The sequence below is a fragment of the Chanos chanos genome, chromosome 6 (genome assembly GCF_902362185.1).
Source record: "Chanos chanos chromosome 6, fChaCha1.1, whole genome shotgun sequence".
Lineage (NCBI taxonomy): Eukaryota > Metazoa > Chordata > Actinopteri > Gonorynchiformes > Chanidae > Chanos > Chanos chanos.
The window spans coordinates 39,470,497-39,495,092 of record NC_044500.1 but is presented as its reverse complement, the minus strand read 5'-3'; the positions used below and the strand labels follow the sequence as shown (position 1 = coordinate 39,495,092).

The 24,596-nt window shown below is 41.6% G+C and overlaps 1 protein-coding gene across 1 annotated transcript; it reads right to left on the bottom strand.

Moving 5' to 3' along the window:
* Positions 1-3,260: 3,260 nt before the first annotated feature.
* Positions 3,261-22,245, bottom strand: dstyk (dual serine/threonine and tyrosine protein kinase). Its single transcript, XM_030777536.1, has 14 exons — positions 21,029-22,245; positions 16,605-17,011; positions 11,710-12,231; positions 11,010-11,205; positions 9,528-9,769; positions 9,255-9,338; positions 8,905-9,081; positions 7,966-8,095; positions 6,931-7,087; positions 6,007-6,139; positions 5,757-5,870; positions 4,773-4,887; positions 4,527-4,661; positions 3,261-3,803 (listed from the first exon to the last, which is right to left on the bottom strand). The coding sequence occupies exons 1-14, from the start codon at positions 21,231-21,233 to the stop codon at positions 3,619-3,621; spliced, it is 2,802 nt and encodes a 933-aa protein (XP_030633396.1). The 5' UTR covers positions 21,234-22,245; the 3' UTR covers positions 3,261-3,618.
* Positions 22,246-24,596: the final 2,351 nt, after the last annotated feature.

The following is a 24,596-nucleotide window of genomic DNA, read 5'->3' as shown; positions in this document are numbered from 1 at the left end:
TTTCCTTAAAGTCCTCTCTCTTTAATGCTGATTACTGTCCAAGACTTCTCATTGCCACTAACAGTGACTTGAACAAGTAACATAAAGGCATTTAATTGTGTTATTGTGAATGTGAGCTCAACCCTGAAGACGGTTTGGAAGCCACAACAGCGGAAATAAAAACCCCACAGTTTGTCCTCAAAACTTGGACGAGACAGTCTAAAAGGTTGTCCCTCAGAATTCTGAGATGAAACTACTGAGATTTTTCTCCGTCAGTCTCTTGCTTATATTTATTTCTGCTCATTTTTCTCTGCACAAAATAATACCGTGTTAGACGGCTGGGTTTCGGATAATAACCGTTGAGAGATCCATCTGTCATAATGTAGCTGTCATGATTAAGAACGGGCTGTGTGTCTGGGAAGTGAAGTGTTCTCTGTTTCCTCAGCTCCTGCGGTGTCCCACCAAAGTCTGTTGAACAATGATGTCAGCCACCCCCACAGAGTTCCCAGCACACTGTGTTTTGTCTGGGGCTCGCTGACGGCATGTTTACAGGGAACGAGCGCTCTGAGATGTTGGATGCGCTCTTGGACTTGCTTGGTTAAAGGATGAGAAGCTCCCAGTTGATGCCTGTATGCTGTCAGTAATGGAAGAGGTGTAGGCGTGAAAACCACAAAAAAAACTATTTTTGGTCTCTTTCTATTACGTCTCAAATTTGATACAACCCCATATGAATTCTCAGCTAACTTCACAACCAAAAGCAGGGATATTAAGTATTCACAACTGGACTGGACTAATCTATTATTACCTTTTAGAGATGAACTAAAATTTTAAAATAATAAGAAATAACACTGTTTCATTGTCATGTAATTGTCATATTATGAAATATTTTTTTCAAAAGCCTCAACTTTACCTTTCTCAGTCTCCATTAAAATCTGCAGAACTTCCTCTTCCATCATACATATTAGAGGTAATGGTATCTACAGAAACAAATCACAAAGTGATTTATACACTTCAGTTTACCTGAGTGGTTTATCCTATCTATCTATCCACACACACACACACACATATATATATGTGTGTGTCTGTCTGTGTGTATGTAAAAAAAAAAAAGCGCGGTGGGACGTTGGTATGACAGGAACAGGGGAGGAGGGTGCGTACACTGGTTTTGAGGTCCAGCTCATGCTGCATGAACATAGCTCTGTAGGCAGGGTCACTGTTGAGCTGACTCACGTGGTAGCCTCTCTGATGGGCCATCTTCCACCTGCTGATAAATTTGGACATCCTCCAAACATAAAAAAAATCCCTGCCTGTTTCACCAGAGAAACACACCATATTCAGTGTCTGAATATTTTACATCACTTTCTCTTTGTTTGTGATCTATGTGTTTCTTTTTCATATTTCACATGACATAGAAAACCTTTGTTTTCCTCAGATTCCAATGCTCCTTTATTCTGTAAAAAGACAAAAAAAAAAAAAGGGAAAACTGAGTTCACTGACAGACCTTCATTCTCATTGTTTGGCCATATAACAGTTGATAAAAGGCTGTTAGCAGAGCTATGCCCCAGTGAATCAGTTAAGAGAGATGGGTAAAATCAAATAATGATAATAGCTTCTCTCATACTTCAACGTCTTCATCATCCTCATCTTCATCCTCCTCTGTTCCACTGCTCTTGTATGGTTCAGTTGGGGTTTCAAAAAAACCGTTGTCCTCATCATCTTCATCTTCACCTTCATCTTCTTCCCCCTCCCCATCTTCCTCTCCCTCCTCCTCTTCCTCCTCCTCTGAGTTCTGCTGAGTGCTGTCCAGAAAGATTCAACACTAAAAGAGTGGACCAGCTGAACTCAGCACAGCATGTCAATCCCTCCAGGCAGACCTCTGTGGGCCTCTGTCTATGGCTGCATTTAATTGTATATTGATCGGCTTCTGGACAGCAAGTACTTCAGTGTATTTAAAAAAATTCCATTGACATTTACAGCAGACTGCAAGGTTTTGGTTTAATTTAATATTTTCTTCAATTTAATATTTACACAAAAAAATGAAATATTGCTTCAAATACTTTCTAGTTAAAATGGGCAGAAAATGAGAACTAAAAAGCTGAACTCACTCCTCTGGAAAGTCATCTGGAAGACGCTGTCCAGAAATCTCACTCTCTGCCGTCTCCATTGCAGCTCAAAACCTTTCAGTATGAGGCCCTTTTATCAAATTCAAATGTAAACATCAACATCTGATAACATGCAAATATTTATTTTTGTAGGATAGTCGACCAAGACTGATGAGTGAATAAATCAAACCGAATAGAACTGAACTATTAATCCATTAAGACCTGCATTCATTTGGCTGAGTTTGAGAATTCAACAAAATTGTCTTGGAAAAGCATTTGGTTAATTTCTTGAGGGTAAAGACTAGTTTTTCAGTGGGGACGTTTTTACAGTATGGAAGTTGTTTTGATCATTTAACTGCTGATATTTCAGTTATGATCCTCACATGACACTGATAATGATGAAACCACACGTGATTTTAAACTGAAGCTAATAAATTAATTTTCATACTGAGTGCTAATATCATACTTCGTGTTATCTGAAAACATAGTGATAAATAATGTGGTCTTACCCTCTACTGCTGTTTCTTTTTTGCAGTTGGAAAATGTTTTATTTCAAAATGTCAAAAAAAATCTTTAGAACTCAAACAAGACCAGTTCTGGAATGTTAGCATGACATTAAACCCATCTTGGTGCTCTTCGAATAATCTATATTCTCACCCTTTGTTTTCTTGTGCCAGTACATCAAAGTGGCCTTTTAAAAATAGTTATTCAATAATAGTGCAGTTCTACATATTAAATTATGTTTTGACTAATGGAGTACCAGCCGTGGGAGGCATGGGAGGTTGTTTTGAGGCTTATGTCATTCCTAGGAAGAAAGAACATTCTATTTTTCCTTCTTCCTATTTCAGCCAAAGGGAGTTGTTCATTGCAATGCCACCCTAAGCTTGCTCACTGGGTATCTAACGCCCAGGTCCTGCGAAGCCGCTTTGTGACAATGTGTGCTGTAAAAGGTGCAATACACATAAAAGTGGGTGGTTTAGGTAATGCATCTGAAAATGACTGCTTTGAAAACAATTTCATAACCATGGAGTCGTTTCTCAAAATCATTTTATTAAAAAATGTTGTCATTTCAGGATAGCAGTAATACTGTGATAACCAGTTTAAATACCAGCTAAAATTAAAGTCTTGTTCATGAATAATACTGGACAATTGGACTACTTTTAAAATCTTTTATGTCTAGTAACAATCCTATGACAAAGCAGACATTAGCGTGCATGCTAAGAGGAAAGCATAGTGTACGCTACAACTCATACATAAATATAGACGCCACAAACACATACACTTACATATCTGTGCACATTTTTGTATTTGTATTTGTCTGGTCATCATAAATAGTGTACAATAGACTCCTGTTAGGAACAGGAAAGAAAGGTATATCTTGGTTACTCATTATTCGTAAACTCTTCTCAGTCATTCATAACAGTCTGTCCATCTTGTAAATGATTTCATACAACCGATTACTTTTTTTTTTTTTTTTTTTTTTTGGGACCATAATCTCTCTCCCCTGCCTGTCACATGCTCTTTCTTCCTTTCTGAGTCAGTTTGAGTCCTCTAGGCTGGTGCTCTTTTGGTCTGAGCCGTCACAGAGTCGGACCATGATGCTTTGCAGGCTTGGCTGCACGATGCCCAGCAAAGGCCTCTGGGAAGGGTCTCCATTCCAGCAGGCTTCCATCAGCTGCCAGCACTCCTCGTCAAAGCCGGGCTGCCGCTCTGGTCTAGCACCTGCCACACACACGCACACGCGCACACACACACACACACACATCACAAACACCACAACACCGGCTCAAATGAGTCAGCATGGTAGCAAATGAAAAACAACATTGGAGAGATATACGTAAGCATGTTTCAGACACAGAACCCAGTGCTCTGATGGATTAAATTTTTCCAGCAATGCAGGCTGGGCAGGATGTGAGCAACTTTTGTAACAGAAGACGTTTTATTTTGAACAAAATGGCAGGTGAACAGATCCCACCATGTGTGGATTTTCTGACAATGTTATCAACTTACGACGCGTTTTGTAGACAACTGATCTTGTTAGGCGAGATACTCGGCTATCCTCACTGTTCGCTTATCGCTGGTTTGCTTGCTTTTCTTTGTCTAATTTAAATCCTCTGCCTCCGCCATAACAAATCGGAGGACAAATACGTCATGAAAAACGTCATTCTTTTATCCAGCTCTGTTATAGCCTCATTCACACAGGTCTACCTGGAACATTTACGGGAATGTTACTACCTCAGGTCCTGGAAAGTATTTGGACAGTTTTTCCAGTAATTGACTCTGGCTCAGGTTCAGGCGTAACCCCAGTCCAGCGATTACCAGAACATTTCCAGATAAAACCGCATGTGTGAAAGCGGTTACAGAAAGAGAGAGATATACGTACAAACTCACACTAAACAAGAGAGGTAAAGAAACGAAATTTTGAGAAACATCCGTTTTGATCACCTTTTTTTACATTGGTCCACAACTGGTCTTTGCTGGAGCATTTTTCAAAGGCTTCCGGGAGTTTGATCGAGCCCGTGCAGAGGTACCAAAAGAGGATTCCGAAAGCGTACACGTCCACCGAATTATCGTACTTTCCTGAATGGAAAAACAGATGAACAATACAGATGAGGAGTCCCTGAGACTACGCACAGTAAATGGGATTATGAGGTTTTATCACGGCCATGGCCCTGTGTAAGCGAGTCTGACCTGTGAACAGCTCTGGTGCCATGTGAATGGGAGTTCCCACAATACTGCCAGACATCATCGCCTCTGGCTTACAGAAGCCCAGGTCTGTGATCTTAGCACGATTCTGCTTGTCCAGCTGGAAGGAACAGACACAAGACAATGAATCTGATAAATTAATCCAATCCAAAAATCCAAAGGGAAACCTACCATGTCCTATTTTTTTTTAAGGCAGGAGACAAACTATAATACATCAATTACAATAAATCCATACTTACTCATAAAATGTCTCAGCTCTTATTGTCCATGATAATATAATTTAAAAGAACTTTGTAAGAATTGGTGAGGCATTATGAGACGAGGTATAGTCAGAGATCTTGTTAAATTTTACAGACACAAGAAATACAAAAAAAGAGGCCAGCAACAATCCCTCTCCTAAACGTTACTGGATGTTGTTAAAAGCCACGGCCCCTTTTTCACACGCTACTCCAGCGCAGCCCTTGAAGGCAGAGCACACACAAACAGATTGTTAAGATATGGGTCAGGACATCATGAGAGGGGGTAGATCTTACGTAACACCACACAAATGGACCAAAAAGCCCCAGAATCTGTTACCTCGGGGCTTAACATAGAAGAGCTGCGACTAGAGTCAGACAAGTCTACTGCATGCTAATGAATAAATCATTAATAACATACACGCTTACCGTGAAAATCAGATAAAAGTCATCACGACAGAATATAGGCTTCATTATTTGAATATACAAGCTTCGCCTCACTTAGGTATTAAAACTCTAAGGAATGCTGTAATTAAATGTAGCCGTTAACATGTGCAAAAGCCTTTCTGCCAGTCAAAAAAATTACGATTAGCCGTAGTAACGAGTGTGGTTTTTTCGAAAGGTTCTTTCTCTCTAAATCTGGTCCTGTCTTCTTTGACTAGACTGGACACAGACAGAAGCAAACACATAAACATGAAGCCCATTCGCACGTATAGAAAGAAGTGGTTCTCACCAGAACGTTCTTCAGCTTGATGTCTCGATGGAGAAGCCCCTGACTGTGCAAGAAACGAATTCCCTCTACCACATCTAAAGCGATCTGCAGCCTCTCCTTTAGAGATAACCCAGCCTGAAATAAACACAGACAAACAAATCAAAGTCCTGACCGGGTGAAAACGATCAGTAACACTTTTTTGAGCGTGCACCACTCGCTGTGGAGTAGGTTTCTGTGAGTTGCTGTGATTTATAGTTGCGAGGTCACATACCTTCAGACCGATGTAGAGATCTCTGTGTAGTCTCTCCATGATCAGCAGTACAGCGATACTGGACCCACCACCATACGTATGGTCGATAACAGAACCGTGGAGGTCCACCAGACGCTCATGCTTAGGAAGAGATCTGAGAGAGAGAGAGAGAGAGAGAGAGAGAGAGAGAGAAAGAGAGAGAGAGAGAGAGTCAATAAAACACAATTTTTTAAAGACTGAAAAATAACCTAATTCCATTGTCACCTCTTTCCCTCTCTCTCTCGCGCTCATTCTTTGCATAAATCCAGTGTATAATTATGACACAGGTGTCTGGAGGGGAAGAATATCTGGACAGAGTATTTAGGATGACTTTGGCTCTGCAGTGCAGTGTTAGGCCTGTGGTGTGCAGTGTTAGGCCTGTGGTGTGCTGTGCAGTGTTAGGCCTGTGGCGTGCAGTGCAGTGACAGGCCTGTGGTGTGCTATGCAGTGCAGTGACAGGCCTGTGGTGTACTCTGGTGTTATTTTTCATAATGGCCACAGGAGGATGTTAAGACTCAGGATGTCTGAGTCTCACTCTCTCTAACAGTGCACTCCATTTCACCACACCTTCTTTCCCTTTCTCTATCAACTCCCTTTGTGGCTTTCCTACAGGAACTAACCTCCATGCGAGACAGGAACTAAACCTCATTCACTGATTAACCAATCACTCACAATACAATCTCAAATGTACACATTAGAATATGTTGCAATTAATTTTTCCATTGCTCTTGTGCTGATACGAAATATTGAAAATAAATAAATATATAAATAAATAAATAAGCCCTGACTTTGAAATAATGAAGTGTACGTCATTTGTTCTTAAAAAGTACAATTTATACGATACAATATTTGAAGACATGTGCTTTGGAAGGCAGTGTGTTTTGGACAGAAACAGAGGCAGTTTACCTGGTGTAGTGAAACTCCAGTGCCAGGTCATTCCAGTGTTTATCGTCGGGAGGTACCACTGATTTAAGAGCACAGGGGTAATGCCCCCCCCAGCTGTCACAGAGGTAGACCACTCCATACTGACCCCTCCCTAGCTCCCGGCCAAGTTTAGGTTTTCCTAACAGGTAACAGATTATAATATCATTTATTTCAACTATAGTGAAAAGTCATAATACCATGCAGCGTTGCAGCTGATCTGAGTGAGACTAGAGACATTTATTCTGTCTCATGCAAAACCAGTCTCTCATTTTACCAACATTTGAGCTGTGCAGTATAATCAAGGGTTGAGTAGAGTTCTGCTTCACTCTTATTTAACCCAGAATGACATTAACACCTGACTGTCAGTGACAGGAACACTGGCCACAGTCAATTTTGTTTGCGCAGTCACAGCTGGCAAGTGTCACAGCCGGGTTTCAAATGAGGAGTTCCAAATGCAGGCGGCACCCCTGCACTGTCAGATACTGCCTTAACTGAATATACCAGTAATGGGCCTTCCTTTATATGCATTTCATCACCACAAAAAATTAAATAGTGAGAGAATGGCAGAGAGAGAGAGAGAGAGAGAGAGAGAGAGAGAGACATTGTTCCATTTGATTTGAGATGCTGCAGTAATGAGTGGTGACAGTGACTCAGTAGATATGTATGCGTGAGAGAGGGAGAAAGTTCAGGAGTGCAGTTACCATGCAGTAGATATGTGTGTGTGTGTGTGTGTGTGTGTGAGAGAAAGTTCCGGAGTGCAGTTAACATGCAGTAGATGTGTGTGTGTGTGTGTGTGTGTGAGAGAGAGAGAGAGAGAGAGAGAGAAAGTTCCGGAGTGCAGTTACCATGCAGTAGATATGTGTGTGTGTGTGTGTGTGTGTGTGAGAGAGAAAGTTCCGGAGTGCAGTTACTATGCAGCAGATATGTGTTTGTGTGTGTGTGTGTGTGTGTGTGTGTGTGTGTGTGTGAGTGTGTGAGAGAGAGAGAGAGAGAGAGAAAGTTCCGGAGTGCAGTTACCATGCAGTAAGACGTCTCTGAGGGAGCGGCTCTCCAGTGACAAGCGAGCCAACCGCGGAGCATGATCTTTCCTCACGCGCAGCCAAAGGTCCTCCGTCCGTTCCAACCGACCTGTGTGTCCCTCCTCCAGCTGCAAAACACACACACAGACACACGCACCCCCGTCCGTTAACATGTCATAACTGACAGATCAAACAGACATTCCGCCTGAAGTAAACCATCAGTAAACAGCCCGATGATACTGATTATGAAAAGGACAGAGAAGAGAAAAAAAAAAAAAGAGGAGAAACTCTGAAACTCCATGGGGCTGATGCCAGTTAAACTGGCTTTATCCCCCCCCCCCCCCCCATCTGATGCTGCTCACACTTCTATTCATCTCCGTCTAATTAGTGTAATCTTACGACTGAGCTTCGCCGCGAGTTCCGCAACTATTAGAATACATAAAGAAATTCTTTATGAATAATAGAAATCACATTACTCGTCACATGTGAATCAAACATGCATTTAGTCTCACTAATATATAGGATCAAAGGCTTTTCACAGTCAAACAAGGCCAAGATATGCGGAGAGCCACAAAACAGACAGACAGTAACCTCAACGCGACCCTCCTGCTTCTTCGTAATGACAGCTGGATTCTATGAATAATTAATGGGTGAATGTGACATCAATAAATTCCTGTTCCATATTTGTCTGTTTGCTGAGACGAGGCCCCAGAGTAGACGAGGCACAGAGCGTACGCTGGTAAGAGCAATAAGAAAACAGAGAGCTATTGTTTCGCACCAGCGCGCCTGTGAAACCGAGTGCATGAGAATTTAGCAGAGGTAGCTGAATGACTGAGAGCGAAATCAAATTGGAATGTGGTCCTCCTAAAAATAACCTGACTGTGACAGAGTGCCAGCTTGTTTGAGAAATCGTGACAGTGCAGTTAAAGATAATTACCTGACGTAGAGACGCGGCGAAAGCATCGTGGGAGCTGTTGAGACGCGTTCTGAACTGGGAGCAGATGCTTTTGGCCAGTTTGGCCGCGCTAAGGCTCTCTATGGCGTCCTGGGCCACTTTTCTCTTCCACTCCGGGGTGATGGCGGGAGGGTTCACCCACGTTATCCTCTGAATTATCTACAGGTGTCAGCAACAAAGAGAGAGAGCAAGAGAACAACACAAAACTTAGAGAAATGTATCACATAACATGTGTTTAAAGACACTGGACGCAAAGACCGTACAGTGTCTCTTTAACACAGAGGGCCTAGAGTAGGAACAGATTCATCGTTTCTCATACTGAAACCTTGTACCTGTTTGATTTGCTCCCACACCAAGCGTGTGACCGAAGACCCTGAGTGGAATGTCACCTCTACGTGATATGCAGCATTCAGAATCTAAGACAGATACAGAAGAGCACAAAACATACAAGTATCAGCTGCATATACAGGCTTAGGAAAAACCTGTTTCAAAAATAAACGGGAACGTTTTCAAAGCAGGTGTGGCTGTTTTTCTTTTCCTTTTTTTTTTTTTTTTTCAATTCCAAAAATTGTTCCCGGGAAGCTGAACATTCATCTGCGCTGTACCTGTTTGAGATGGTTGGAGGTAACGTTGTGAACAGACGAGGATTCCATGTTGGACTTCTCCAGGCTGTTCAGGCAGCGTTCCAGCGTGCCAACAAAGCTCTCTCTGAGGTAGTCCACCGAGCTTATTAGCTTATTGGCCACAGCCTGGTTCAGCCGCACCACAATCAGCTCCTGGATCTGGTGAATGCACGACTTTATGTCCTTCGACGTAACAGGTTCTCCATTCGGGGTCACAATAATATCTATCAATAAAAGGGAGGTCAGAGGGGAAAAAAATCAGGAATGAAAAAGAAAAAATGAAAAGGGTAACTCACTGCATGTAAGGGTAACAGCGGGAGCTTGGGGATCGTAAGTGACACATTAGAAACAAAGAGAGAGAAAATTGAAATGAAGCGGTTAAAATAAGGGCATGACATAATCATTAACAAGCGTTTCACAAACAATGGCTGTCATATTTTGAAAACAGCCTATTCAGTGGCTGTGAGTGATATGGTGCTAACAGAGGGCACCTGCTCATACTGAGGCCTGAATAGAGCCAGACTCTGAGTGTAAACAGTGAATATCTGTGCTCTGTGACTCGCCCCCCCCCTCCTCCTGTTCTTCTCCCTCACTCTATAGAGATATTCATCAAATTGGCTCCACTGCAACTCTAAATAGATGAGACTGCTGCCATGGAAACAGAGCTGACTGGGTTTACTCCCGGAGCCACGAGTTGCCAATCTATTTTAACCGAGTCCTTAACAGTTTAATGACCTGGGGCTATCCCATTCCTTTTGAGATGGTCTCATATTTCGCAAAGCTAATTTCACTCACGCTGGAGAGAGAGAGAGAGAGACCTCTAACTGTCTGTTAACTCGTTATGCTGTTCATTATTTGTGTGAAAATAGAAAAGTAAATTGAGTCACCCTTTGTGGTTTCAGGACACGTGAAATAAATGACCACTCTAACGGGGAAATATATAGAAAGATAGATGTGCAATATGTAATTCAGTTTTCCGCAGTTGTAAGAATCAAAACCAATGTGTTAGCTCTTCGTTTACCATCTCTTCAGTTACCTTCAGCTTTCCTCAGTCAAATGAAGTTTTATTAAGTTTTACTGAGTATCATGTATCTAATTGAACCGGGTCAATGTTTTTTTTACTGTAGAATGCAGTGGTACTGTTTCTCTAGCTCCATGAGACCCTGTAAACTGCTGAATTTGGGCTTAAAATAAGAGAACTATCACAACACTACTTAAGACTAAGAATCCAAGTATGAACAACCATGGTTTATGGCCTGTTGTCATGGAGATATCGTTATTATTACTCAGGTGAAGTTCAAAGGCTACAACCAAAATTCACTGATGTAGCCATTTCATTCTTTGTGATCTCTTCTGGTTAAATCCTGATCAGATCAGTGAGAACTTTTCCACAGCACATGAAAATTCGCTCTCCGACTTTGCGACCTCTGACCCATTTGCCGTGCCCCGCGATCCCTCCCTCACCTGTGAACTCCAGGTTAGCGGCGTCCTCCAGTAGCTGTTCTTTCATGCTGCTGAGAGTTTCCACAATCATCTCCTTCATCTCCTCTTGCTTGCGGTTAGCGATGGCCATGAGGGAGGAGAAGAGCTCGCCCTCTTTCTCACGTGTGTACTCCAGTCTCCTTGGCGTTATCTGCAGGTCCCTCTGCATATCAAACGCCTGCATTCAGAGAAACAGCAGACATTACTAAGACTAAACAGCCTCGTTCAGTCTGAAAAAAACAGGTTAGCAGAGTTGACTCAGCACCCACAGACATAATGCTGCACTTCATTTTCCAAAAAATCTTTGTGGGGAACTGTTCGTGGTATACTCATCTACACTTAAACTTATTGAATGAGGAACTTGAGTTGGCTGGAATGACCTCAGTGCATGAATTTATTGTCTTGATTGATTGGAATGTTAGAGACACTGTTTTAAAAACCTCTCCTACATGACTGTTCACCATATACACTTCCTATGCATACACTTTCTTGTACGTATTCAAAATGGATTAATGCACGGGGTTAAAACAAGACATCAGGATAACCAAATGAGCAATTCAGTATCCGTTTTAAAGCTACAATTTTGACTATACTTTCTATGTATGTGAATAGACAGATAAATCTCATTCTTCATGATCCGTCTAGCTCTATGACATGGCTGATTACGCCCAAAGCTCATCACCTGGTTGATGAAAAGGTCTAGGCAGCGGCAGTGAACTCCGTTCAGGAGGTTGGCAGCTTCCACCTGCTGGTTGTGGAGCACCTGTCTGGCAAAGGGTACCAGGAGGCGGTGTAGTCTTTCTAAGCTTTCCCCTAAAACACTCTGGGGTTTAGCAGCGTGGCTGTGCGTCTGAGACGGGGCTCCACAAGAGCAGTTTCCCGCCGTGCTGCTGAGGAAGCCCAGAGACAGCAGCTGCTTGTGTAGAGGGCTGCGTTCCCGCTCTTTCTCCCTGTCTCGGTCCCGCTCCCCGCCGCGGGTGGGTTCGGGCGAAGCATCTCCCTGCAGGGTGTTGGGGATTCGGATGAAGCAGATGGGGTAGGGGAGAGACTCTTTGACCTTTCGCAGGTCAGCCACCTGATCGGCGCTGAGCTGGTCCTGGCTGAGGGCGTAGAGGATGACGGGAATGACGCTGCGGGTGCAGTCCTCCAGAGCCTCCTCTACGGGCTGAACACTGGGGCACGGCACCACCATGATCTTCGCCTCCTGGAGGAGAACCAACACTGTGAGAGATCAGAGCGGTGCAGATACACAAGAACACAGCGGAGAAAACAGGAATACTGAAGATCACGATAAACTCGTTATGAGAGAACAGCTGAAAAAGGCAAGGCTGAAATGGAAAGAAGTGTCTCTATGAAAGGCTCAATTCAAAAATCATGATTATATCATTACTTTGCAAAGATCAACACTCGTTCAACGCTTGGAAATGATTAGTGAACAGTTCGTACTTGAAGCAGCAGTATATGGACCATTGGTTGGCACTGATCTTAAGAATAGCTTTTACAGGAATCATATTTCTAGAGTTCTGTTAACATTCTCTTGGGAAAACACACATGTAGGCACAGAAATATTGGGCAGCTGCAAAGTTTCAGTAAACTAATGATTTACAACGACAGTCACATAGAGACAGAGACAGTATGAGACTGGAGCGCATGAGAGAAAGAGGACAAGAGGTGGGGAGAGAGAGAGAGCGAGAGAGGGAGAGTGAAGCATGGAAAAAAGGGAGGGAGAGAAGGAAAGGGAAAGGGAAAGAAAGAGAGAGACAGAGAGAGTGTTGACTAACACTCACACACACAAAAGAGACAGTCAGTCCTGTCTCCAAGACACAAGAGCTATGGCCAACTGAAGTCTCTTTGGAACAAAGATGGCCTACAAACATTTGTTCGGAACCAGTCAAAATAAACAGTATGTTTAACTGTCAGTGTAGTGAATTTCTAAATGCCATCCAACTGCAAAATTCTTAAGGCTGTTTTGTAAAATATGCATGATCTCTATGCTCAAGACCAATTCAGAAAATTCACAATAATGATAATAATAACAAAAACTGTACGAGCAAAACTAATTTGTTCTATTTAATTTTGTGCTTCTCAATCAAAACTAGCATGTGATACATAACAAAGGGAAGGGTAATTTCATCAGCAGGATATGTAAAATCTTTAATGACTAACATCAAGTCTCCTTATAAATACTGCTGAGAGTCAGTACCACAAAGCAACAAATTCAGCATACGCTGGTCACACTGGATGATATGGAGATCTAAGCCAAACAAAGGAAGGAATGCCGACTATGTATCTATAGGATGGGAAGACTTTTCTCGTCCCAGTCCCTGTATGCATAACCCTATTAGCGAGGGGAAGAGCTCATCGTTAAAAGGGGAACAAATATAATTAGCAAGTTAGCGCGTTCATCTTCTGGCCTCCGAAAAAAAACAAGCTGGTCTTATTTTGAAAGGCTTGTGTGAATGTAACAGTTGCTTGAGAAGTTCTCTGTCTCGGTTTACTACAGAGTAAATGAGGCAGCAGCTCATCACACAGGCTCACAGTCCAGCTGATGTAGCTCATTTAGCCTGAACACTAATACTGTAAAACCTAATGAACAAGACTCAGTGGATCTAACTAAGGCTAATCTGACAAAACCAAGTAGGAGACACACATGTAATTCTCAATAATTTTTTTTCTTTTGCAATGAGCTGCTGACAATTTAATTGACAAACTCTGGTATGAGATTTAACTCTAGTCATTTAGCCTAAACATACAGACATGCTTTTAGACGTCACATTAGTCAAAGAGGCAGTCCAGTTGGTAACACAAGGCGTATCTTCTAAGTCAGAGCTGCAGGCTCTGAAATTGATTTGACTGACTTCCATGAAGTTACAAATCAGTTTCTCTGGAGAGCTTTCATGCTAGGATCGCATATTAGTATGAGATAACCTTACGTTTTGTTCTTTCAGACATTAAAAAAACAAAATAAGAAAAAAAGAAAAAGGGGGTTGTGACAGAATCAGTAAAGTATTTATAAATATTTCCCTAGGGCTGTGTTTCCCCGTAACCATGGCAATTCCTCATCATGGCAGAGGTTAGGTTAGGTTTTTTCAGCCCATTTCTGACCTGGTCATGTGAAATGCACCAGACTCAGACTGAGGGCGGTACATGAGGGGTGGGGGGTGGGGGAGGAGGTTGCTGGGAGCTGGTGGTTGCTGTGGCCTACAAAAGCTAAGCAGGGCTGTCTCGAGGTGTCTGGGGCCACACTACAGCAAGGACCAGCTAAGCGGGGCCTTTGTTTGTTGGATTATCACTCCTTTTCTGTCACTGCACGTGACACTAAGAAAGAGAGCAGCTCCACACCGCTTCAGATCTGCAGTCAATCAACTACGCAGACCTGTGTCCAGTGATCAGGTATAGGGAAGTAGTGAATAGGTGCAAGCTTAACTTCTCCATTTGGATGTAATGTCTGTAGATTAATGAAATTGACCTACTGCTCAGAGTCTAATGAGCACTGTAACTGGGTAATATTCCCGCTGTTAATCTTCATGGCAGCTAAGTCCGTATGGGAGTTTTTAAGGCCAAAAGAATGAGGGAAGAAGCAAACCTGCCTTCATATATTTATAACACGATCACAGCCAGCGCGACTCCGGCTCCATGGGAAGGTATTCCTGGAGCTCTCATAACTCTTTTTTTTTTTTTATTTCAATGACATATATCATCCGATAGTTTCTAGTAAAAATTTCGTCTCTCTCAAGGTTGATGAGTAACTCGCATTGAGATGAACGCATTAGATCCCATAAAATTCCAGTCGAGCTCCAGTCAAGACAGGACATGTCGAAACCACCCAAGTCAACCGTTTCTCCTGTTTTTGGTTTCTGAGTAATTTATATGCCCCTTCTGATGCTATACTATTGCTTCTGAACAATAATCCAAAATTACTTCGCGATGCTCTACATATCCAAAACAAACAGAGAGACATTAGAAGTAAAAAAAAGTGTAAGGAGTGGCAGGGGATTATATTACCGTAATTAGCACTGTGACTTTATCGGTGGTGAGATAGTATCAGATGATTCATAATAAGCTATCTACTTACAACTGAGGCAGGGGAGGAGACAAAATTCAAAACCTCATCTCAAGATAAAACAATGCTTTGGAGCTTAAGGGTCACAGTAAGTGGTGTTATAAATATAAAATATAAACATTATGCATCTGAATATATCAGTTATTGTTCTGATCTCCTTGATGTCACAAAACATACTGCCCATCAATATGGCATGGGTGTAAAACTGTAATCTGTTCTTATCGTTGATTAATTTAATACATATGTCATTATGTCACAAAAGCAGAAGACCCATTTTTTAACAAGATTACATTCACATCAGTCAGTAAAGTCTACAACAGAAGAGCATAGACTAAAACCCATTATTCCTGACCTATTGAAATAAACTGTGAGCACATAAACCCCAGTGAACTCACCTATCTGTGCCTATCAGCCCCACAGCAAAAGACAGGATAAACGGCTCATCAGTAATGGGAGGTACGCTTGCCAGGTGTCTCTCTGTGTGTGTGTGTGTGTGTGTGTGTTAGGGCGACTAGATGTAAACAGACCAAATGTGGAACGAGTAGTAAGTTTGTGTGGGACAATGTGGGACATGTTGCCAATGCTGAGAGGTGACCTAAAACTTTGAAATAATGTCTACCTAACTGAATAAGAAACATTTGTATTCTGCCTTTTGGCTCGTAAACACCTATACTTTGTCCGCTCTTTGATTCCACAGCACACCAGGTAGGCCATCAACATTCCCTCCCTCATACACAACTATATAGAATAAAAGAAAACAAAAGTAACCTGTACAACATGCAAAAAAATAAAGGCGCATACGGAATTAATATTCATCATTTGGCTTTTAGATAACCACTGGCCGATTAACCAACGGCTGATTCTAAAGCTGCCAGCGAACCTAAGCTGTTCGCAATGTTAGAGCAATCATATGAGATATCGCTCAGAAGCATAAAACGTCGAGATGAGTAGGTTTATATAATATTACTATTCCTTAACTGGAAAAAGTTAAGTAAGGAAACCCAGGAATGTGTCGCAGCCCACTCTTTACTAAAAGAACAGTTTCTTTTCTTCGTGACCATAGTGTCGCCTGGTAGCTTTTACCTTCATATCTGCAAAGTTTGTGTAAGTTTGGTTTTTGTGATGTAGCAGAGGAGTTCCCCGGCCCCACGTCTGCATGGTTTGACTGACAGCCGTCACACCCTCTTGATGACTGCCCTTACTGCTCTCTTCTCAGCCACTGGATGAAAGCTAGGCTTTTACAACAGCTTGGCTATGCTGCATTTGTACAAGTAAGGCTGCTGCTTTTGACGTAGCGCTAAAGCAGCTATTGTGCCGGGCGGGTAAAAGAACACATCCATGTGTTCTTATCTATGATAATTAAAAACCAAATGACCAATGAAAATGTGGGACATTATCTCCATATGCAGGATGTGGGACAAAGGGTCAAAATGCTGTGCAGAACAATGCAAAGCGAGACGCCTGCTCACCCTAGTGTGTGTGTGTGTGTGTGTGTGTGTGAGAGTGTGTCAGACCTGCAGCAATGGATGATGTAGTGTGATCTCCAGTTCTGCTAAACGGTGGGCGGGATCTTCGCATTCCTCCTGGATTTCCAGGTCCTCGCGAGGAACGGTATCCCAGCGCCCACAGTGAGCTGCTAACTGGTGCACCAGCTCATACTGGCCTGGCAATGCAAGGCTGAGTCGCGTCTGCCTGCCGTGAGTGAAACACAGCTTCCGACGCTTGCAGTCTCTGCCCTCGACTCCACAGGCCCCACCCGCCTCAGCACCTAACGGAAGGAGACGTTCTCCCAGCAAACAGTTGAGCAGCTGGTACCGGGCAGCACAGTCTTGACCCAGCACCAGGACGTACGGGGCACTGCCAACAATATTGTGCAGGTATTCCTCTTCATGACGAGGAAAGGAGATACAGCTGAGCTGCCCTGTGGAGAAATGAGAACAAGACAGAGGCATGAAGAAGTGCAAACTGTAAACCACAGACGGCACAGACAGAAAAACGTATTATTAATAAAACAGAAATTTATTCAAAGGTGTTCAGGATGTTTTCTCCCATGGAAACAGTCTTCTGTAATAATATCAAAGATCTTGATTGTACTGTTTATTCACACTGTTCCATGGCAGTACAGTGCCCCATGGGTTGTCTGAATTGACTTGAGGTTTTACTACCAAACAAGAGAGATTGAGAAAACCTCGCAGACTGTGTTTGAACAATCTTCAAAACTGCTTATCATATTTAATACTGACCTCGACAATGGTAATAACAAGCCGAATAATATGAATACGATTCGGAATCATGGCAACCGCAGAAAAATATTTATTTTATCCTAGGTGAATGTGTATCCACTTGCCTAAAAATGAGCTAAATTGTAAAGGCCTGAACAGTAGAGATTTGGATCACAGTGACACAAATTCCCGCTAATGCTTAGCCAAATTAGAATTCTTGTGAGCTAAAACAGAGAGATTATTATGGTTAATTTCTCTGAATCTGAAAAACAAGGGCTTGTATTTCATCAAAGCTGGTGCACAGCCTGTGTCCTAGGGCTCCTATCTCATGACCCATCTCTAGACTGGTCCTTACAAACAGCAGCACCAATTCATCTTGGTTAGTAACAGGAAATGGTCATAATCCAACCTGATGCTGAGTCATGGCCCTCTTAAATAGTTATACAACAACAAAGACCAGAGTGCTGCAGCAATGATCTACTTTGCCTCTAATACCACCCCCAGATTCTGACACGGTTAAGCTACTCTTGTGCTGCCTGATTTTCAGCTTTCCAGCCAATTCTAAAAAGGTAATGATCTAATTTGCAGATTTTATTATATTCTGTACGAAAGCAAAAAACCAACAAGTGCAAACCTGGAAAACTGACAATAAAGGCACACAGTGCAAACCTTTTCATCACAGCTCTGAATGAGGCTAATGCTGTATTTAACTTCTCCCCGGGGGGTACACTGCACGACTGTGTGACTGCTCTGCTGATAATACGTTAGCAAGACGTAGAAAAGAAAACATTACATACATCTGAAGAGATATTATGAGGTATTGTGATGAGAAACCTTCTAATCCATAATAGTTAGGCTACCCACTGGAAAACCAAATAAACGTGACGAACTTGACTTACTGCACAAGCTTTGGAGGAACTGGCAACTGGAACCATCGCAGTCATAATTTTACATAGCATTGCTTGGACTGTGACAAATGATACGAAATCTTTTTTAAAAAGGTATTTTTGACTTTAAACTTCAAGTCGACAGGCAAATTGGAATAATAGGAACAGATATTTAACAACAGGTCTCAGCACAGTGAGAGAGAGAGACAGAGAGAGAGAGAGAGAGTCAGAGAGAAAGAGAGAAAGAGAGAGAGAGAGAGTCAGAGAGAAAGAGAGAGAGAGTCAGAGACAAAGAGAGAGAGAGGGGAGGAATGAGACGATTTGGATTAGCTCCTACTTTAAACCTCAGCTCTAGGAGCAACTTTCGCAATTTAAAAAAAAAAAAAAAAAAATCACACCTAACAAGTAAAATATCAACAAGCATGAATTTACGTAGATGAGTGAGGTATCTCAAATGAACCTCATGGCTACTCATTACTTATTTATGAGATTCAACTGAAGATATATTTGCTTAAGGACATATGTCCACTCTACTCCCGGTGTATAATTCAGGTCTGGATATATTTTGTCCAATGACTGGTCTCATGAAAGCATTTGTGTGTTCAGTATTTATAATAAGAAACAGTGATGGGCTACTGTACTTTGTTCAAACAGCTGGAGGAATCACAGCTCATTCTGACACAGATTTAAACTGACCTTGGCGGATCTGTGAACGGGCTCAATTTTAAACGGTTCACTTATTTGATTCAAAGATACCTGAAAGGCTGATGACCACAATATGAGCTCAACTTTCTGAATATTTCTGAATAACAAAAAAACAAAACAAAACGGGATTATTATATCCAAATGGCAAAAATTCAACACGAGGAGGTCTCATACCAAAGATTGGTCTACAGTTTCAACATAGGCTACTAAGTGTACATCACCAAATTTGACTAATGAATGTCCGAAAGCAGAATTAACGCGCCCAAATGAGATTATTCTCCACTGCACATTTGTCAGAGACATTTTTTGGCTTCCCTTTCCCCATACTTGGAATAATATCTTGCTTTCTTTTTTACTCTCATGAGACGACATTAGCAACCAAATTAAAATCAGGGGTTTTGTGCTCTTGACTTGAAAACGACCCAAAACATAGACACTATTTTGGTATTTCTTTATTGATCCTTTTTAAGTGAAAACTACAAAGAATAACGAAAGCAAATTTCAAATTCAACACGAGGAGAGTTAAGGAAAAAACAAAAAATTTTACTTCAAACCAAAATGATCCCCAGTCAATCACGCCTTCACATCAAAACTTCACACTGTATTTCATACTGCAACACAGAAGCCTGTGACTGGTTCAGTATGATAAGCAGGGACCTCCACTGAACTGTGGATTAATTAGGTATCTGGCAAGTTTGTAGGCTTGTTATGCATTTCAGCAAATCTCTGAAATGGTTGGCTAATGCAGGGTCCATTAAAAAACATACGACATGAAAACTTTCATATTCAGACATGATGCTGACAAACAGATATCATTTTATATCAATGTCAAATTTTCACTAAACTGCTCCCTGTTGTATTTCAATGTCGGTGAGAGAGAAATGAATTTGGCTGAGGAAGGTTTAGTGATCTTTCCTAAAAGGATATTCATTCAGATCTCAAATCGCACCTGTAAAACCACAAGAACAACTAAATGCAAGCTGTCGGTGACAGAATACTCTCCCATGACACACCTTAACAAAACAAAGAGTAAAAGTGAAGAAACCCGAATGAGCTTGTCTATATGTAAGGCAAGAAGTGGCCTAAGGCCATTGGCTGTGGTGTTTTACTCTATGTATGATCGGGAGACAATTATCTCTTATGCAACCTAACATACGGTAAACAACAACAACTCAGTGCACAGTCAACAACTTACAGCAAATAATAAACAGTGCTGCATTCAAACGAATCCAGTCAGATGTGGATATTTATATTGTGCTGAGGCGTGTGTGTTTTTATTGCATTGGTAAAAGACGACTAAAGAACAGGCTATACTCAAGTTACATTATTCACTACATCATTTTAACAGAGCATACTTGGAATAATGGTGGTCCTGGATTTAGCAATTACTGAATACGACCTGTTCAACGACTGTAAGCTACTTATTTTCTCTCAATCCTGTTTAATAGGCATTTTTCCTTTTCACACGCAGGAGGGAAAATCTTTCTCCTGAGGCAAACAGCTGTGCAAAATAAAGTTCAAATCTACGGAAAATAAAATTGTGTTGACCTAAAAAATAAACAAATATCCATCAAGCTCTTGCCCAATTAAAGAATCTGTAAGCACACTGACATTACACTACTTCTGAACTCTGGGTCAAACAGCAAATAGAAAAGGATACACATGGCTTAATCCATACCGATAAAAACCACACGGCGCAAGGTTTCCTGCTGCACGTAACCAGTTTAGTCACCGATACGGTGATACATGCCTCAAACTAAATTTAGTCGTTGTGTGCCGCAAATGTCAGAAAAAACTAGGAAGTATATGTTGACATATTAGTTCAAAATAGGGCTTCAAAATACCTCTAAAAGCATGTAGATATCATAAACTAATCCTTTCACTTATAACTCAGGTATCTGCAATTACAAAACGTCCGATTAACAAACTGGCGATGGTAAAGCGACTACGAAATACGCTAATTGTGAACAAAGACAAGGTTAAATTCAACCATAGTGTCGTCTATAGGTCGTTTGTTAGTTGTGTTAAGAAGTCACCCACTGAAGCAAATATTGCACCGACCATTGCTCAAGTGAAATTGCAAGAACTTAATGAGTGAGGAGGTTTGCAGGTGTGTTCACTTACCTGCCTCCAGAGCTGCGGAGGTCGAGCTGGTTGCAGATGCGCATGCATTGCTGTAGTTCTGTCGGATCTCCCGGAAAAAGTTGTTGGTCTCCTTTAAGTTCTTTTTCAGTAAACCTGAGTGCTTATTGTAGTTGTTGAAAATTCGCGTCAGTTCTCGCGCTAGGGGAGTCATCTTCTGCAGATTGCCCCCACCAACACCTTCCATGACCGAGACACAAACTTCAAAGAACACCCGACGGTGATGCTTGTGCCACCCAAGGTTGGGCAGTTAATAGACTCACCCCCCAATCTCCTGCGGAAGTTTGACAGGCTGAACGCTGTACTGTTTTCAGATTTTAAACTACATGAGCTGTAGCTCGGTAACGTTTCATGTGGCAGGAGAAAAAAGGGTGGGTCGATTTGTATTTTGATTGATTTCACAGATTTTTCTTTCTTAATCATCAAACAGTTATGTATGGCCTGCCCGCTATTCTCGGACCGGCAAAATCGAACCAAACAACTGAACAATTAGCTGCTTCTTCCACTACCCGGTTCTAATAATGATAAAAGAAACCATAAGAAGTTTTTCCAGAATCCTGCAAACCTTTAAGCGTAAGGGTGGAATCTTGACTTTTTAAACTAAAGCAACAACGCCCATGGACATTAATTCCTTTCTAATATTGCAGTCCGAGCGCATCAAATCAAAGCAAATCAAAGGCCCGGATTTATGATCACTTGACAGAAGTATTCCTTGGCACAAAGAAAAACAGCGTCGTTGGTTAACAATAATCAACGAAAAAGCACAGCCTTGCGACAGTATAGCAATGCATCAAAAACCAAAACATCTCTGGAAACTTTCAGTTCGCTTTTGTGAAGCTAGCTAGCTAGAGGCCATAGCAAGTAAGCCAATTAACCAGTGAGAAACAGCTAAATTAGCCGCTCCACCTCTAAGACTTGTTCTTTTTTTTGCTAGCTAGCTAACAAAGTTTATTGGTGGGGCCAACAATATCGCCCGCCAGCTACCTGGGCAGAGTTCCATGTCTTTATTAACAAAGAAACTGGAACAAGTCGAGAGCAGGTCCCATTACAGTAACCGTTGATAAAGACAACCGTTTAGCTGCCGTCCTACGTATCCGATGAGTGCGACTGCAGATGGCTAGCTGTTGAGCAAGCCAGCTAATCCGAAAGTTCCTGTGGCAGCCGCAGTTTGGGATTTCTCAACCACCGATGTCCGAGTTATCCGTCTGCACACAACAATCTGTCAGAAAGCTAGCTAGCCAGCGCTATATAAAATGAGGGACATGGTAATATATGCCATACAAATTCTGCAGCGAAAACACCAGGATTAACTGGACATCAAATTGAACTTCAACGGCTCGCTGTTTTCTTTATCTACATGTTCCCATCTCGGATACATCCCGTAGAAGTTGATTTGTTTTCATCGATGTGTTCTCCAGTCTCTAAGCGAAAGGGGCGTTTTGAGGGCGGTAACTTCTATTGCATAATGGGATATGGAGTCCGGACAACTGATCTTGCAATCTGTGCCTGCGAGCGCTAATAAAAATGTGTAAAATGACGTATTCTCCTCTTAGACGTGACAGCCTAATAATTCCCCCCCCCCCCCCCCCCCCCCCCAAAAAAAGTAACAAGAAAGAATCTCATAGGCCTCACTTCATGTTCACATATTTACATTCAGCAGGCAAGTCTTCGTGTACTCTTATTGGATCATATGACGAGATCCGATTTAAGACAGCTTGCTGTGTGGCCAAAGGATGCCCAAGATTTTTATTAAATGGATTCATCTGTATCCGAGGAATAGCTAAACAACATATTGTATAACAGTGAAATCAGGATCGGAAAAAAAGAAAAATATATGACGGTGGAGGTCCAGGAGGACAGCTGCATCTTCCGTGGCCACTCATTTGAAAATATTTTGTTTATTTTAAATTGATTTCAACCTTTCCAAGAAGAAATCGCTTTGAAGTCTGTGATCTCCCGAAATCATACTTCTTGTTGTTATTACATTCTGACTTAGAATGAATTTGAGTATTTGAACAGTTTGCTACATATGGTCAAAGTGGAGAAAAAAAGAAAGATATAGTGTTAACCCTGCTAATCATAATCTTCAGGTTCATATTATCCGAATATATATATATATGTGTGTGTGTGTGTGTGTACGTACATACATATATATATATATATATATATATATATATATATATATATATATATATATACATATGACAAGTCTGATACACACTACGAAACGAGAAAAAATTTTCAAGGTGTCCCAGTTACAATCAATACAATTAATTTCAAAGGAAGTGTCTCCATCTCTTGGTCAGAAATATACCTACCTTAAACTGCTGTCACATTGTTGCCCACAAGGTGGCCACATTTACTAGTCCTGCGTTTTGAGAATTGGGGCGACAACTGACAAAAGTTGTCTAATTGCATGTAATGTGCATTTCATAGATGTTGAGATATATAAAATGTCACTAAGAGTGAAAGAGTTAAATTTAAAAATGAAACATAACTGAGCTAACTGTATTGGAACGAGGCTATTTAAAGGATGCAGACAGAAAATCCCGTGCGACACCAGAATGAAATACTTAAAAGAGGAAATGAAAATAGAAATAAATGTCTTTTAAAGTTGTTCAGACTTATTTAAATCATTGTGAACTGAAAGAAGCGTGTTTGTCTGTATGTCTGCCCTGTGATGGACTAGCGACCTGTCCAGGGTGTTTCCCCGCCTTTCGCCCAATGAGCGCTGAACGCTGAGGCTCCAGCACCCCGCGACCCTAATTAGGATAAGAGGCATTGAAAATGAATGAATGAAAGAACGAACTGTGATTTGTAATCTTGCCTTTACACATCAAAGCACCAACCTTGATACAGAACCATATCAAAAATGTCTAACTATTCATGTCTTTATTTAGTCGTGGCTTCGGAAATTCTGTAGCCAATGGTTTATTCCCTTACAACAAATTAGAAAGGAATATTTTGCGATGTTGTCATGGTCAAACGCTAATCATAACCTCTGAGATTAAATAGCATCTTGTGGTCAAACCGTTCTGAGACTGCATGTTCAATACTTTTATCTTCAAAAGAAAACATGTTTCACGGAGGAATGTAGAGATATGTTTGAAACGCCAGTCCTGCCCTTGTCTTTCTTAAATAATTGACCTTTCACGCTTCGAATACCCGTGCTCACTCTTAGCACACCACGCTGGTTGAAATTCTTCTGAAAAGTGTCGAAAGTCATTGCACTGTTACACCGAAGCAGTGAAAACGCGTTATTTAATTATAACACTGGGTGTGTTAAGTGCGTTATTTAATTATAATATCGGGTGTGTTGAGTGCGACGTGGACTTCAGGCCGTTTTTTTTTCAGAAAACCATTTTCAGTTTTTAAAAAAACGCTATAAAAGTACTGTACTGAGTGAAATCGTCTACTACGTGGAACACTGTAGGATGTCCGTAGCTGGATCCGGTGATATCGTTGTTCAAGCCACGCCTACCATTCAACATCAGTGCCGTTTGCGCAAGCAGTCTACCTGTAGTTGTGTGGCGCTGGCGAGACATGAGAA